Source organism: Scophthalmus maximus, chromosome 11, assembly GCF_022379125.1.
Source record: "Scophthalmus maximus strain ysfricsl-2021 chromosome 11, ASM2237912v1, whole genome shotgun sequence".
Classification (NCBI taxonomy): Eukaryota; Metazoa; Chordata; class Actinopteri; order Pleuronectiformes; family Scophthalmidae; genus Scophthalmus; species Scophthalmus maximus.
The window spans coordinates 17524162-17541144 of NC_061525.1; the positions used below are offsets into that span (position 1 = coordinate 17524162).

Genomic DNA, 16983 nt, shown 5'->3' on the forward strand with positions numbered 1-16983 from the left:
CCCAGTGTCCACTCGCTGACTGCTCCTCTTTTCTGAACCGGCCTGCTCTTTCCAGCATTGCTGCGAATAGCTATGTTGCCATGGATACCACTACAGCCATTCAGCAGAATACCAGCCAGACAAAAAAAAAGAAATCATACCCCTCATCTGTCTGCGACCTCCTCATTTGCAAGCCTGTCTGCCTCGCAGCCTGCGTCCGTTGGCCTGTGTGCCGCCTTGTGTAACTTCCTGTCTGAGTCACTACCTGCCTGTCTGCATATCTGTCTGCCCACCTGCCTCGGCACCTCTGCTTCCACTGTTCCACTTCAAAGAGCCCTTGTTTTTTCTTTTCACGGGAGAAATATATCACGGCAGAAAACTTAAGGAAACGGCGTTCTTTTTTTCTTTTTTTTGCCCTCTGTCCTCCTTTCGTGCTTGGCCTCCATAAGCTACAATATGATACAGTTTAACACCCTCATGGACGTAATTCCCTCACTCGGCTCTCTCCCAGCCCCCAGGTGTGCGTCCCAGTTTACAGGCAGACGGGCAGGCTGAGGGCTGCCGAGCCCCTGCCAAAGCCAACAGCTAGCGAGGATGAAAGGCCTCCTCTCATCGCGCGGCCTGGCCCGCTGCTGCTGTCAAAGCGGCCCACTCAATGTCCATTGAGAAAAGATAGTCTGTGAACTTCAGAGGCCTGCCAGCTCGTCAGTCGCACCCCGCGACAATGGTGACGTTACCTCGCAGACTGCTGGAAATACAAGTCGGCTCCTCGTGACTTTGTGGTGTTGTAAATTTGATCTGAATTCTCTTTTTTTTTCCAAGGTTAAGAAAGAGAGAGCAGTGTTTCCCCTAGGTTTACTGGTTTGGGGGGGGGGGGGGTTAGGGTTCACAAATCACGTCAAGTTTCAGCCACAATCTTTCATACAGGAATGAGGAATAAGGTGTGTAAGGAAAGTGACCTGAAATGACTTCTGCTTGACATTATATGTAAAACACAAACAAAAATATATTAAAATTAATTTGACATTTCAGGGGGGGCGGGGCGCCCTCCCAATTCACTGGTAGGGGAAACACTGGACAGTTTTCATTCACACTGAAGGGATGTTTGGTAAGGAATTATTTTCATCTGCTCTTGTCTCTTCAGAGTCATGTATTTCTTTTGGTCAGGCCTAACTACTGAAATTTGTTGTGCGCCTCTCAAGTGTCGGACTCATCTGTAACAGCTCAGCTCCGTACAAGTGTTATCATGGTTGTTGAGTGGAAACTCCCCCGACACAATGCTGCTAAAAGATCATATTTGTGAGGAAGTTGTAAAGATTAGAGATGTCAATTCACCATATTTGATAATTTATTCAGCTCTAAGTTAACTTTTAAGCAAAAATGCCAAACATATTCTTGATAAGATCTGGATTAGGGTTCGGGAAGGTTAGCTCCGATTAGCAAAACCACTGGAAACAGGGCGGTAACAGCCTTGCTCCGTCCAAAAGTAACAAAACCTCCTGACAACACCTCTACATCGCCCTAATTAACATGTTGGTATATTATTAGTTTGATCTTGACAAAAAGACAAAGAGTAAAAACAAGAAGTTACAGTTTTATGGGGCTGGTTAATGAGACTAGTTTAAGCTAAGCTAACCAGCTTCTGGCTGTAGCTTCATAATTAGCATGCAGATATGAGAGCAACAATCCTCTTGTCGAATTGTCAAAAGGGTATATAAGTGTTTCCTTTTCGAAGGCATAGCGAGGTCGAAATTATGAATCTGTAACTGGATATGTGTTAGTTATGACTGTCGCTTGAATTTTATTTTATGACTTTTGTCCAGACACTTTTTGTTTGGCGTTAACATTGTTTTGGCTTTATTTTTGTTGCATCACAAAAAGGGATTTTGAAAGTCAAAGGAACACAGCTCTCACCAGGGATTTGACTCAAGGCTGTGATTGACAGTGATTATGCCAAGCACTGTTGCCAGCACGTGACTAATAGGCCTTTGTCACAAAAGAGGTTTCAGTAGAAAAGCAGCGTTGGCAATAATAAAAAATCACGATGGCTGAAATCCACTTAGCTGCCTCGACATCGGGGTCCTGGCGTTGTGCAGGGTCGGCTCACTGTCGCGCTGTCATGAGACGTGGGACAACAGAGCCATTGTTCGTGTCATCAGTAGCACGTGCGCTTTCCCTGGTATGACAGGTCATAATGTCTGCCTATTGTCACTTACGGCCCAAGTTGTGTTACCTCTGTTTATGCGTCTTCCAGTTTCTCTCATGGTCAGTTGAACCAAACCAGCGACGGTGTGTGATTCTCCCACACTGCCGTCCTTCACACTCGGGGCAGGCCCGGTCCTACCATGTCTTTATCCTATCTGTCAGGCAGAGAGGCTTTTTTGTCTGGTCTCTAATTGGCATGCTGATGTCACTAAGTGCGCTGGACGTACCGTCGCTTCTCCTCCAGCGAACAGAGAACAGAACGCACACCGATGACACTTAGAGGATCAGCAACCTCCAGGGTGAGATCACCGGCTGAATGAGTATGTCTGGGGGTTTTTTGTGGGGTTTTTTGCCTGATGGACCCAATTTGTATCGGCGTTTTTGGACTTTACCTTGCTTTGTCCTCTGTGATGATGTTCAAACAATTTCCAGGTTGTGCTTAACTAGTCGCTGCGGTTTTATTTTTGGACCTCACAGCTAATGGAAGCAGCAGACGTGTCTGTGAAAAGCAGGTTCCACCTCTGAACACAGTCAGAAAGACAATTTTCCTCAAAAAGTTAATCAAATATAGAGTTTCACGTCACAGGTTGTTTACGACTGCAGAATATTGTCGGGTTGGATGGATTGTAAGCGTTGTTGCCTTCACATTCTCTGTTTGTTGGTGGGAGTGAACAATTTAAGACGAAAAAGTTTCTATTCACGTTAGACCTTTATATTCTTATAATCTCTATATGGTGTATCCTGCCTTTTGATAAGTGTCACCTGGGATATGCTTCAGCCTCCAGTGATGCTGCATGGATGGAGGATAAGACTATAATGACTAAATATGATCTAGGTGATTTTGATAACCTCAGCGTTAGTTTAAATTAGGTTGTATTACAATTGTATTATTATTCCTATTTTTTTAAGTTTTAGGGATATGGATTGATATCAGTTATTAAGATATGTGATTTTTGTTATGGTCACCACTCTCAATTCTAATTATGAGTTTACATGAAAAGGCATGGCCTAACCAAACGTTTTTTTATTTAAAGTAAACTTCATGTTGACAGGGCTCCAGAGTGGAAGCATTTTTTTTTCTCCTTTAACTTTTGCAGGTTGAAATCTTCACAGTGCCACTAAAATGTTCTCTGTTTACCCTGGTGTGACAAGAGTGACGATGGCCTGATAAACATAGCATGTCTCTGGTGGGAGTATGTGCACGCTGCTATAACATCCATAAAGGGGTTTTTTTTCACAGAGAAAACATTCTCTGTGCAAAAATCTGGACTAGATGAACCACAGCGTGCTCTATACGCTGATACAGATGTACCCGGTGTGGGGCTCGGTTACTGAGTTTGTATGTGTCTTGACTAAAGAACATTTGTAATGGCACCAAATTATACAAGTCAAGGAAAAAAGTTGTTTGTTAACAACCTTTTTGCACTTTGTGTGGGTCAGAAATTGAAAAAGTAACCGTCTCCAGTGTCTCCAGATTGAAAAGCTCCGACACATTTTATTCCCACCACTGGAATCAGGAGAATTCTGACCTATGCCAGCTGTATGGACTAGGCTGTGAAGCGTGAAAGCTTCTTTCATATACACTGAGGCGCTCCTGTCTTGCCTTACATTGAAACACTCCGACTCTGTTTTGCGCACACATACACACACACACACACACACACACACACACACACACACACACACACAGAGCGCCGTCCTTACACTGCACAACACAAACAAGCAAATACACACATCACTTCCAACGTTGCATGCCGTGGCAAGCGGAGCCAGCTGTACTCTGCTGATTCAATAAGTTTAGAGGAATGTTAACAACCTCCTCAGGAATGCTGCATTCCCAAGCAGTGGATTTCTATTCATGTTGAGGGATCCAGACGCAGGGGCCTTCTGAGGGAGAACGCCAGGACAACCTTTGTCTCCCGACAGTGGGTTTTGTTTTACCCTTAGGAGATAATGTAACATTTTTGTATTGGACTCAGTGAAGCACAAGCAATACCAAAATCCAATACTGATACAGTGAATATCAAATACACACAAAAATATGACCCGTATACAGTGTGACTGACTGGTACATTCTAGAAGAGTAATATAAACTTTAAGTTCTCGTAAGTATGCTGTACTGATATTTCAAAATTCACCTAAAAATGTTGTACAATGAAAAATAGTCTCAGCTCAATAGGGTCTTATTATGACAATTTTCTTGAGCTCTTAATCGCCCCGAAAAATGTGGAAAAGTTTATGTTCGAAGTTGGACATTGTGTTAAGATTAGTGTATTTGTCGTACTCACTTTCTCACTGTAATGTACCTAGAACATGTGGCACTGCAATTTCATCTTATGAGCAGACGTTCATTACGTATTAGGATCACTTTCAGGAGAAAACAATTGAGAATAAAGTCATAATATTACAAGACAATCTTTTTTTATGACACAAGTTTAACTGTTTAATGCTGTGACCGATTTGTCTGTAAGCCAATACTCATTCTGTCCTAATCTTTTCCTAAAGTATTTCTCTTACTTTTGGCAGCAAACATCAAATCACCAAACGCCAGATATACACACACGATCCCATATACAGTCGTCAGCTTTTGAGGCATAAACAAAAACAATCTTATTTTCATTGCCTTATCACTAAATTCTGTTTAGAAAGACGATGAAAAAAATAAATAAGTTGGACTGGGGCGGTCAATGAGAGACGGACTGTGTGTTTTGTCTGCAGCACCTGTTTGTCCTTGGACCGGTGCCTGGGAAAAGGCCCTCGTGCTATAAAACAACAAGTTCCACAAGGGTCTCAGACTCTGAGTCTCCGTTTGTGCCTTCACATCACAGTCCGTTCCCAGACTGTTCCTGATCCAACGGGACCGAACTGCCTCTCCCTCAAACACACTGCCTCCTTGTTCGGCTCTCAAGCCTTCTTTCCCGTCGCCTTCGCCCCTTTCTTCTTCTTCTTCTTCTTCTTCTTCTTCTTCTTCTCTCTCTCTCTGTTTCCAAAGCGCCTCCACAGGGACAGGTATCTCGTCACTGATTCCTCTCGGCCACTCTCCCTCATCCTCCTCCCCCTTTCTCCCATTCCTCCGTTCTACTGCTGATAGCCAAACCAGCTGTGGCCCCCGAGCGCCAGCGGCAGCGGCAGCAGCTGCCCTCGCTCCACACCTCTCATACCCATCCGTGCCTGTGCGGTTGCACGCCGATACAGACTCACACTGACCGAGACGGACCAACAGACGTGTTGTGAGCGGACCAGGATGTTGCTGTGTTCCTCCTCCTCCGGTTCGCTCGCTGGGGAGCGGATACTTCTCTTCCGTCTCCCTCTGTGCATCCCTCACTTTCTTCGGTCTGTCTTTGCGTTCCATCGCTTCCTGTCAACCTTTCTCTCTCTTCTCCACATCTGTTTAACAACAGTGCATTTCTCTCCCTCTCTCTCTGTGTGTGTGTGTGTGTGTGTCTGTCTGTTTCTGCTTTGTTCGTTCCATAAGTGTGTTGTTTTTTTTTCAGGCATTGTTGGGCTTTCACGCTGTGACTCATCAGAAATGTTAAATGTTCAGATCTGTCTGCCTCGTTCATCGTTAAACTCAGACAGGATTGTTACTGGCACGTAGTGGTGGCAGAGGCACTGCAGTATGTTTTTAATGACTAAAGGGTTTTGCAGTGTTGCAAGCATGCAGATAAAGAACTTTTCCATGCGCCAGCATTTGAACAAATCATCTCATGATAATGTCATCATCATCTTCAACCGCTTATCCGGAGTCGGGTCGCGGTCATGATAATGTCTCTTGTACAATATGCAGAATTATGATTTTTTTTTTTCAGCCAGACATAACAGTTATTGGGTAATTTTGCTGGACTGCAGATGCTCTCATTAAAGAATCTGATGAAAAATGTTATAATCATAAAAACATAAAGCCCGCAGGTCGTTAGATTAGCTTAGCCATAAGAAGGAAACAGCAAGCTTCGCTTTGTCAGAGGGTTAAAAAAAAATCTGAATACTGATTAATACTTTATTCTCTATTGTTCATACAGAAACCGACGTGTAGAAGTGACACGTCGTAGCAGTTTTATTTTATTCTGTTAATTAGTGAACTTGAAAAGTGCTATAGATAGGAGCCAGGCCAGCAGTTTCCCTCCATTTCCGGCCTTTATGCTAAGCTAAGCTAAGCAGCCGCAAGCTAGCTTCGTTTCTACCGTACAGCCATGGAGGTGGTATCAATCGTTTCATCTAACGCTCATTCAGAAAGGGGAAAATCCTCTCATCCCAAAACGTAAACTTTTCTTTCAACTTTTCAAAAATACACACAGACGCAAGCCAGCAAGGCTACGAACAGCTAGCCCACAGGCGACACCGCACGAAGACTCTCCTCTAGCGGCCCTCCTCCTCAAGAGTCGTATCAATTGAGGAGAACGAGAGAATAGAAAATGACAGTGACCCTCCATAAACCAAGAGTCAGTAATGGTTTTTAATCGCACTCCTCCCCCTTTCTGTCACACTCACAGACACTCTCACTCAATTTCATTGTCTTTGTCTCTCTCCTGTAGAAGCAGGTATACGTTTAGTTTGTCGTCTGCAGCAGCAGTCCAGTGGACACGTTTTCGCCTTCTACCCCCAGCCCGTGTGTCTGTCTAGAATTCCTTCTTCCTTCCTTGGTTCCTGTAACTCATCTTTATTTCTGTCTCCACATTTCTTCACATAATGCAATCAATATCTTCAGTTTGACGGTATGGAACTGTTACCAATTAGCCCCGGGGGTGTGGGGGTGTGGGGGTGGGGGGGCACAGAACAGCAGAGGGGATGTGAGGATAGAGGAGGAGAATTTGTGGGGCGAAGAAGAGACGGCACCAGACAAGAAGAGTCTCCTCCCCTAGCCGAGGACAAAGGGGGAGAAACACATGGAAAGTTGGAGCAAAGGGGAGGACTCTTGTCGATCGGCGAAATGATTTACGCCGCCTGCCTGACTTCGCCAGCACTAAGTCGACTGGTGGCTGCCAGAGCATAGGACAGCAGATGTGTTCTGGTCTGGGACCGAAACGATGTGATGGATCAATTTTGTCCACCGCTTCATGTGTAAAAACTGGTTTCGCTTCATGTCCCGCACAAACACCGACACAAGTGTCCATGCAGGCGTTTACAGTTTGACATGAAGATCCTGAGAGCAGCAGCGTGTTGCTGCTCTGCCAGTGAGTCCAACCAGAATCATGTTTCTTTTCCATCTGCAGAATTTTACGATCATTTGAGTCAGTGTTTGTCTGTTCATCATTCTAATCCATGAATTGTACTCTTGGAGACTGTCCCGATGCCGTCACACACAGCTGTAGCTGTCAAAGGTCGCCCCACTAACTTTGTCTCAGGGCCATCTCTGCAACTTCCCTCCAGATACACAAACTGTGCATGGATCCATCTCATGCTGTTGCTTTGTGGCCTCATGTTGCAATTCAGCTGGTGTCAGATGTTCGATTTGTGCTCTTACGTTTAGTGAGATTGTCTCTCATCGGCTTCTTTCAGCCTGCAAAAGTATAATTTTCCACAAACCAAAGAAAGACCACAGCTGACAGTGTAATGATGTTTCTTTCAGCAGCATTCTATCAGATGGTGTGGTTTTAAGTCTGAACTCTTAATTTTCAGAAGGGAGACATTTTTAGAAGGAAATCCCAACTCACATTCTTAAGTTTAAAATCAGATTTGTTATTGTGGTATATTTTTTCTGGTCTATATTTGTGTCATTGTCTGCCAAATATATCTTCACACAGTGTTAAGTTTGTATATGAAAAAGTGTATATATGAAAGGAAAATGTCTGCATTGCAGTCTACAAAAATAGAAAATAATAATAATATAGAAAATAAAAAAAAGGTGGTGTGGGGCGGGGGCTAGGGGCGGGGGTGGCTTTAGTATTGCAAACTACAACTTTGAATAATTGCTGCAAAGTGAGTCTACAATGGGCTGGATTTATCCACTAGATCACTATCATCTCACTGTCAGCAACTGACAACATGTCATTCTTTACTGCATGACAGTCTAATAAAAGTCTTCCCACAGAAGTCCATGAAGTTTAGCCTAATTAACATACATGGCAGGAAGAACACTCATTTGTGTGTATAAGTTTTGGTGTATGTGTTGGTCTTACTGACTGGTGGATGTTGAGGATGACCTGAAATGCTACTGAGGACATTTGCAATGCTTTTTCAGAGGATTGAGTCTTCTAAGATTCGCAACTTGGAGGTGATGGATACAAGTGATGATACTGTAACTGTGTCTGTTACAATGGCACCTGTCTAGCTTTTCCAGCTATGTCACTCTACTCTGCTGTCGTATATTGTTGGCTCCAGGAAGCACAGTTACCTTATGTGTTTCTGCTTTGGGTGATGATTTTTTTTGCCCCATGGCCAAATCCCTCACTTGGTTTTTCACAAGTTTGGCTGCTCCAACAACTCTTAGCACACGGTGACACAATAACCATGTGCGACAACCGTCAAAAGTTTTTCTTTGTTTTGTTTCTAGCCCAATCATTTTCAAATGTAACCTGCTCACATTTTTTGTCCATCTATTGCCATTTTTCAGGAGGCAAACCTAATAGACTCCACATTCACGCTCACGTTCATGGCACATGAATAAACAAACTCTCAACGATCCCTCTACAGATGCTAAATTCACATACAGACCACATTTTAATACCAGGTGTAAATGGGCTCCCTGTTGTCGTCTTAGGCCTGAAGGGAAAAATATCTGTACAGTTGAAATAGGTGATTCATGCACTGCAACCCCCCCCCCCCAAAAAAAGCCTTGCACATCCAACGTGTTAGTGGTGTATTTGTTCTTTTATGAACATGGCCTTTCAAACTTCTTCTTTTTTTTCTTTCTCTATCTGATTCTGTCCCCATCTTTCTGCTCGAGCAATGAAACAATTTCCTCTTCAACTGCATGTTTGGTTTGGACTTAAAGGAAACAAAGTCTAATGTTTGCTCTGTCTGTTGACCTGCTCACCTCACCTCACACACACACACACACACACACACACACACACACACAACCTGTTGTATTATTCTAGTTTATCTGATTTGAATTCATCCGTGCATGTCTGGTGAAAGAAATTCAAAACAGTTCAAACCTTTTGGAAAGAAAGATAGCTCCAACCATCCAGTCTGTTCTGTTCTTTGCGGAAGAACAAATCTTTTTGTTTTTGGACTTTGCTCCTAAGCCACTGCCAGGTGGTGTTTTTCCTTTGTATGCATATTTCGTTCTTATTTTCTCCCGGTGTTTACCTTCCTGTGCTAATTAAAGCCAGCTAACTGTAGCAGACATGCCAGTCACTAATGATTGGTGAGGGCAAAATCAAATCTTGCTTTTGGAAAGATGGAGGCCGGGAAGAGCTCGTACTTAAGCCAGTATTATTTATCCAGGCACATGAACAACATCAATTTGTAATACGACAGCAGAAAAGAGACGGTAGAGCAGAGATGTATAGAAGAAACACTGGCGTACTCCCAGCTTCTGGAAGGAAATCCAACCTGGCAAAGCATTCACCCTTTATTCAGAGGAAGCAAGCAATCAGTGGAAACAATCTCAGTTTAAACCAGTAACTCAATATCAAAATATGATGTTACCTTTTGACATACAAACAGCACACCGAGCGGTTCATGTATCTTGGCTAAGTCTTTGGATGTGTTGGCCGGCTGAGTGGCCGACCGCCTTTTGGCAAAGAGAGGGTGTCAGTGTGGTTGACTAGCAAACTGCCCCAGCCTCCGCGCTGCTCCTGCAGACCGGTGGTAGTCAGCTGATTGATGGATCTGGTGCAGAGGCTCCGTGTCCCACCCTGTGGTCACCGCTAATGAAAACCATGCATGAGGAGGCAGCTGCGTTCACCGCCTGGTTCTCTGGATCACTGCCTACAGGAAACTTTCAGGGGGCCAATCCATCCGTGTCGTGCAATGCTATTGTTTGTGTGTATGTGGATAAGGTTCGCCGCAAATTAGTCTTTTAATAGCTGTTTCGACATCAGTTTCGGGAAAATCAGCTTGCAAACATTAATCCGATTATCACATGGAATCTTTTATGTTTCTGTTATATTTCTGTCAAGTTTACAAAATCTAGAGCATTGATCTTTTAATACCACCTTCGGTTACAGATTATCCTTTTTAAGAACATTTCATTGCCACATATATGTTATTGTAACATATATAATATTGTTGCAACTCCATTTCTCGAAACTTTAATTTCCTCATTTTTATAAATGAAAAGTACTGTTGTTGGCTCCACAGCCTTGGGATTACAACATGTGGGATTTTATAAAAGATTTTGACGAGGCCCTACATTTTCCTCAACGTGAGTGCATCCTTACCAAAGATACTGATGCCTGCATGCATTTCTCTACCTTCGTCGTAAATGCTCCTCCTATCCTACAAAAGACTAATTGCTCGTCTAACCGGGAGGCTGATGACTGGCTGGCTGTTCTACGTGCTTACTACTCTGAAAGATCCCATTCAGTCAAAATCATAGCAGAGAATGAGGGCAGGTCGACTTGATAGGTGCAGTCAGGTCATGTGATGAATAAAACAAGACCGAAGCTTCTGCTTTATGTCAGTCAGTCAGTCATGCTTTATACTTTCATGTCTGTTGATCTACTGGGAGAACTTTTTCTGCAGTCATTCAGCACCAGAAAATGCAAGAACTGAAAAAGATTTTTCACTTAAATTTCTTAAGGATATAGTGTTTTCGAGACCACAGCCGGGTTTTTAGACATGCACTGGCCAATGAATGCAGCAGGCCACATCTTCTGTAAATGTTCCGGACTGTTGTACGATGCCAATCTCTCCCTTGGTATCCACACTTATCATTCCACTCGTGTTATCTGCAGCCGCGTATCAAATAGGTGCCACATGTAAGGCGGCGGTAATGAACTGTAAAGAGCGCAGAGAGTATTCCCCTGCCCCAGTATTAACACAGTCACAGGAGTGAAAACTGAGAGTTTGACTCATGGCAGGCCCCTCCTCTGTGTATTTTTATAAAGCCATAAAGAACACCATGGAGAGAAAGCGCACAATTCAGCCATTATTCCTGAACCAATCTCGGATTGGCCACATCCCCACAGAAATGTCCAGCTTTGTCCACTTTTTAAATCTCTCTCTCTCTCTCTCTCCTTCTCTCTTTCTCTCTCGCCTTTTATCCCTCTCCATCTACTATAGCTCTCGTGGTATGCAGTGTCATTACTATGGTATTCTATGGTTCATATTGCTCCCGAATGTTCTCTTTGGGAAATAACACAAGGGCACAGCCTTCTGCATGTCACCACAGAAAATGACCAAAGCTTTTCAGCACCACTGTTAGCGTCTTTGTCCTTTCAGCAAATGAAAGCACTCCACAGTTTTTGAGGTTGATTAACCTCAAGATGTACATTGAGTATTTCATGAATTAGTCCACAGTGAAAGATAGTTTTTTATTTGCTCCACATTGATTAGCTCCTAGTACTTTTAATGTAGAAGTCTTTTTTTATTATTGAAAATTACCTGTGGCGATTTTAGATGGAAAATGGTCCACTCTTGTTCCATTTAATGTTTCTACGAACCTTTTAATATAATTTTATTAATCTATTTTATAGTGTCACATGAAAACACTTCATCTTTGTTTTGTTTTTTAACTTTGCTTTTATTATTAGTTTCTCTGTCACTTTAAATGTTTTTTTAAAAATGCTTTATATACAATTGTAATAATAGAATAATCTCATTGTGACAGAATGTTGTTTTGAATGAAACATTTTGCAGCCTCTGTACATCTAGTGAAAAAATGCAGTTGAAAAATGTTCTTATGCATTGTGATATAGCCTATGGCATATTTACATCTGTTACACATCACACTGTGGAAAGTTGAGTCTAACAGTATCCGTGTGTGTGTGTCTCGTTCCCTGCAGGTGACCTACCTGGGCAAGGTTACTATCTCTGGAACTCAGTTCCTGTCTGGCTGCACAGAGTCGGCAGTGATGGGGCTGGTGGAACATCGTGCCCTGGCCCATCAGCAGGGCACGTGCCCCGCAGGTAATTCTCTGTTGGAGATCCGACCCTTCCAGGTGCGCCTTCACCACCTGGACGACCACAGCGAGGCCTCTGTAACCATGGACACCTACCAGGTGGCCAGGATCGCCTACTGCACGGCCGACCATAGTGTCAGACCCAACATATTTGCCTGGATCTACAGGGAGATCAACGACGACCTGTCCTTCCAGATCGACTGCCATGCTGTGGAGTGTGAGAGTAAGCTGGAGGCCAAGAAGCTGGCTCACAATATGATGGAGGCTTTCCGCAAGACTTTCCATAGCATGCGCAGTGACGGTCGCATCCACAAGAGTGGCTCATCGGACGACTTTGCGGAGGACTCATCCACCCCTGAAGACTCAACCCCAGAGGACGGTTGAACTGAAACTCACCTAAGCTCCCGATCTCTACCCGTCTCAACATAGAGACGGGTGACTGGAAGGATGGACTGATTACCTGCTTTTCTAATTCTCTCCTACTATCTCTCTTTCTGTTATCAATTTGGAATTAAATTTACTCACCCTGTGAACCAACACACCCAGAATAGTGAAGTAGCTTTGAAATACTGTAAAGGAAAGGCAGATGGAAAGGAAGTTACAAAAGACCTACATACAGTGATAGCGAATAGCTGCCACTTTGAATAAAGACCCACAGGGGCCTTTTTCAGCACTTCTGCAAACTCCCTCAAGAGATTGACTCAACAGTTCCATTTTCAACCACCGTCACGTCTGCACTCAGCAGCAACACTGTTTGTGGTTCTTTAGCTTTTTTCATCTAAGAAACCAGGTTCAGTCCCTGTTCTTCTGACCCCAACTCATGAAAACCCAATGCTACTCTTGCCATGTAGGGACCCAGCAGCAATAGACCTGTGACCTATTTCGGGTCCCAACCCAGAGTTTATGAGACTGTTGGAGCACATAAATTCCTTAAATGACTTATTATGTGGATCTCTGTCGCAATGCCTTGGTTATAGTAGATGAGTACGTGAAAGAATAGCTCAGCCTTTAAGCACTGCTCATATCATCACTATGGTACCTTATAGTCCAAGCCCAAAATGATTCGTTGGCACGGCTGTTACTCACGTGGACAACGGAGCCAGAGCTTCTCCGTCTCTGTTTAATAGGTACGTAAAAGATCCCAAGTATGTTAAAGGTGCTAAATGATTTTACATTTTAGAAGCTCTCTCAAGGCTGAAAGCCTGGGCCTCTCTCAGACACCGTAATCATCCGCATATGGCTTCTGTTTAAAGTATACCAAAATTCAGGCTGGATTTTGCCTGTCAGATTATGTGCCTCACTTTCCTCTCACATTAGTTTGGTCTCTCAACCAGGTCCCAGTGTGGCCGTGTGTGTGTGTGTGTGTGTGTGTGTGTCAATCTTCTTTTTTTGTAGTTTCTGTATGTGTAGGTGTAATTGCTTACTTCTGTACTTTATGAATGTACATGTGAGTGTTTACATCTCTGTGTGTGAAAGATGAAAGGTAAGGGGGGGGGGAGTTCAGAGGGGAGGGAAGACTTCTCATTGCCTCTGAAGCGTCCATTTTTATTGATGCTCAAGGAGACGTTTTAAAATCAGACATGGTACTGTGACCATTTGCCACGTTTTCTTACTTTAATCTCGTATGAAATGAAAATATGAGTGTGAGTCTTGACCGGGCCAGTCACTGAGGTTGTTAGGAAACCTAATTCACAGCCGTCCAAGGAAACGAGTGGCACCTCCTTGCTTCTGCTGAATGTATGATGAAACCTCACACCGTCTCCAGTCAGTTCAGTCTCTCATAATCTCATGTTCTCACTGAGTGAGCTGGTGACCAGTTTACTCTTTGTTGCCCTGCGTTGCCTCGCTGGAGCGACCGAGGCGTCATGGTGGAGCAAAACAAAAAAAAAATCACCAGAGCTCCATGCTACTTTCTTCTTTTCTTATTGGACTGTATTGAACAGACTGGATGCTATCAATGAAAATGGTCTTTGGTCAGTGACTGAATGATCAGTCGGCACTGATCAGCACACACTCTCATAAACACACCTACATACGACTATACATATGTACACACATTGTATTTGAATCTCGCTCAATAAGCTTATGTAAATACAAATGTATCACTTTCCAAATATTACAGTATAAATGTTGATAGCTATTTTAAATAATAAAAAAAAACATCATGCGATACAGAAGACAGTGTTATAAAGCCTACTGTGAATAATAAAGTGGAGAGCCTGATAGCTGTGGCTGTGAGAGCATGTGTGTGTGTGTCTGTGTGTGTGTGTGTGTGCCTGGAAGGGATTGTGTGTGGCGAGGGTTGTGTATGCAAAGGACAGGGCTGTGTGTGTGTGTGTGTGCGTGTGTGTGTGTTTATAAAGCTGTAGATTACTGTGTCACGTCTGTCTGAAAGCTCTGACGCGCTTTAAATGTTTAAAAAAAAAAAGTTACATAAGTGTTTTCTATACAGTGTTTGCAAAGATCAAGAAACAATTGCATATAAAGTATTTACCAAGAGCAGCGTGTGTTGGTGTGGTCGGTTTCGTCTCCCAAATCCACATCTCGTGTCTCCTCCTTCACTCACTCCCCCACTTGTCAACGGATCCCGGGGTGAAAGAAGTTTTTATTCTTTTAACTCGGCTCGATTTTTAACTCGCTGGATTCCCTGCTGCGCCTGTGCGTGTGGGCGGATGAATACAAAGCATGTTCAGTTTCTGAACAAACAGAACGCGTAACCAGATGATGCTCTGACAAGGTGCCAGGACAGATGTAAAGCTTAACCACGCTCACTTGGTCCCGCATACTGGAATGGGATTTTCCTGAGAGGTATAAAATTCTGCCTTGGTATTTCCAGTGTGCGTTAAAGTAACGGTTGTATCTGGCTTCAAGCTACAATCTTAACACAAAAGCTATTCATTCTCCGTTTCCATAGGGTCATAATTGCCAGGCGTAGGTGTGGTTGAAATACTTGAAGTGTCATTCATGCTGAATTGGGACCCAGGTTTGAGCATTTGAACACTTCTACTACAACCGCCCCTCTCCCGTCCCGTGAGTGGCCATGATCACTCGCAAAGACAACTTCATGGTATTCCCAAGCATGTTTCAGGTTAACGTGTGACACAGCCACAGCTTTTTCCATCCTCTTAAGGATGTTTTTTTTTTTTTTTTACTCTCTCTCTTTCATTCCTCTGACTTCCTCAGATCTTTTGATTTTGATTTTGATTGTGTTGTTGTGCTCATGCCTCTTGTCTGCCAGAGTGTGGCAAACTCCTTTTCCCTTCAAAGTGCCCACGTCAGTAACATGATAACTGGCCGCTCTCTGCGTCTATGGCTGGCGATCATTTTGCAGCTTAAGTGCTGCCGAGAATTGGAGGCAAAATGGATGCTGTGAAGAATGTTGGTGTGCGTTGAATGCGAACACTGCCTCCCTCTGGCATGAGGAGCCACAGCTTTTGCTTTGAACTTACATTTTGTCTTGTTTTCTCAGAGGAGGCCTTTTCACGCGGTCATAAACAGACCAAATCTTCACGATGATAATCATTATTTTCTATATGGCAGGCAGAGACACAGACTGGTTTGCTACAAAATCGTTGGCTCTAGGTTTAAAAAATAAAGGGCACCAGAACATGTGTGCATTCCGGGGAATTTTCTAAAAATACACATATTGAGAAGGTGTCATTTTCTTCTCTATTTCAAGGAAGGCTTTCATTTTTCTGTTATGCCCATAAGAACCATGGATCACATGAGATGATTTGACCGCAATGCTGACGATCGTCTCTTCGCTGGGAGTTTTATAACACAATGTCAACAAAGTCTTCCAGCTCACTGTACACAAACTTTTGCTGTTCCCTTGCCTCTTTGTCTCGGATCTCTGCTGAGCGTTCGCTCTCCAACTGCTCGCCACTGTGTTCTTGTGTCTGTCTGACCCACTTCCAGCAGTGCATCGGCACACTGGGGCCCAGGAAGAGGCCACCCGGGCAGCCTGCGTCTCTGCGTCACTGAGGCGTCAGTCAGCTCACAATACCACTCTGTTACCGGTCCAGCTGGCCAATCTTCCTCCTCAAAGTCCCGGGACCGCCTGTCTATCCGCCCGCCAAAGGCCCACATGCATGAGGTCCGGCTGGAGAGGGGAGCAGTGCCAATACTGGCTTCTGATCAGACTCCTCGTATTTGCTCACTATCTCTGCCTTGCTCTCTCTTTCTCCCGGCCGCTGCTCCCCGTGCAGGGGCCCCCGGGCAGAGTGTGGCGGAGTACTGTAAACATGTGTGTGTGTGTGTGTGTGTGTGTGTGTGTGTGTGTGTGTAACATGTGTGTGAAATGGACCAGGAACTGTACACATTCTTTCTGCCCCTGGCTGGACCGATAACGCAAACTTTACATTTCAGCAGTGAGACAATCTTTAAAGGTTTTAAACATTAAAAAAAAGTTCTCTTGTGGAGAGATTAAGCATACGTTTTCAATTGGCAGTGATTGCTATAGATATATGAATAACCACTGATAATTCGGTTCAGGCATTACATCCACTGTCGCAAAGTTACTCTGGTGTGAGCACTAAGTGCGTCCTAAACTGAACTTGAATAATGTTTCAGTCAACATTTCCTGCCGCTAAGAGATTATAAAACCCTAATGTTGAGAAAAACAAATAAATAAAATGAGAAAATATATTCGTAACACTTTGTTTTATGGGTCCCTCATTTTGTAGTAATTTCACAATAATTTCCTGGAATGAACTGAGTGTTATTGTACTTGGAAAATGTGAACTCCCATGTTGCCAATTTAAAAAGAAAAGAAATATTAGTGAAAATA

The 16983-nt window shown here is 43.6% G+C and overlaps 1 protein-coding gene across 3 annotated transcripts in view; it reads left to right on the forward strand.

Moving 5' to 3' along the window:
- Window positions 1-16983, forward strand: part of pid1 (phosphotyrosine interaction domain containing 1) — a 36545-nt gene that overhangs the window by 13372 nt on the left and 6190 nt on the right. For 2 of the 3 annotated variants that reach the window (XM_035623141.2, XM_035623142.2), the window contains exon 3: window positions 12078-14693. In XM_035623141.2, the coding sequence (XP_035479034.1) occupies window positions 12078-12578 (501 nt within the window). In that variant the 3' untranslated portion in view covers window positions 12579-14693. Of the gene's footprint in view, window positions 1-12077; window positions 14694-16983 lie in introns of those variants that run through there. The other variant, XR_007031702.1, reaches the window with a different exon arrangement.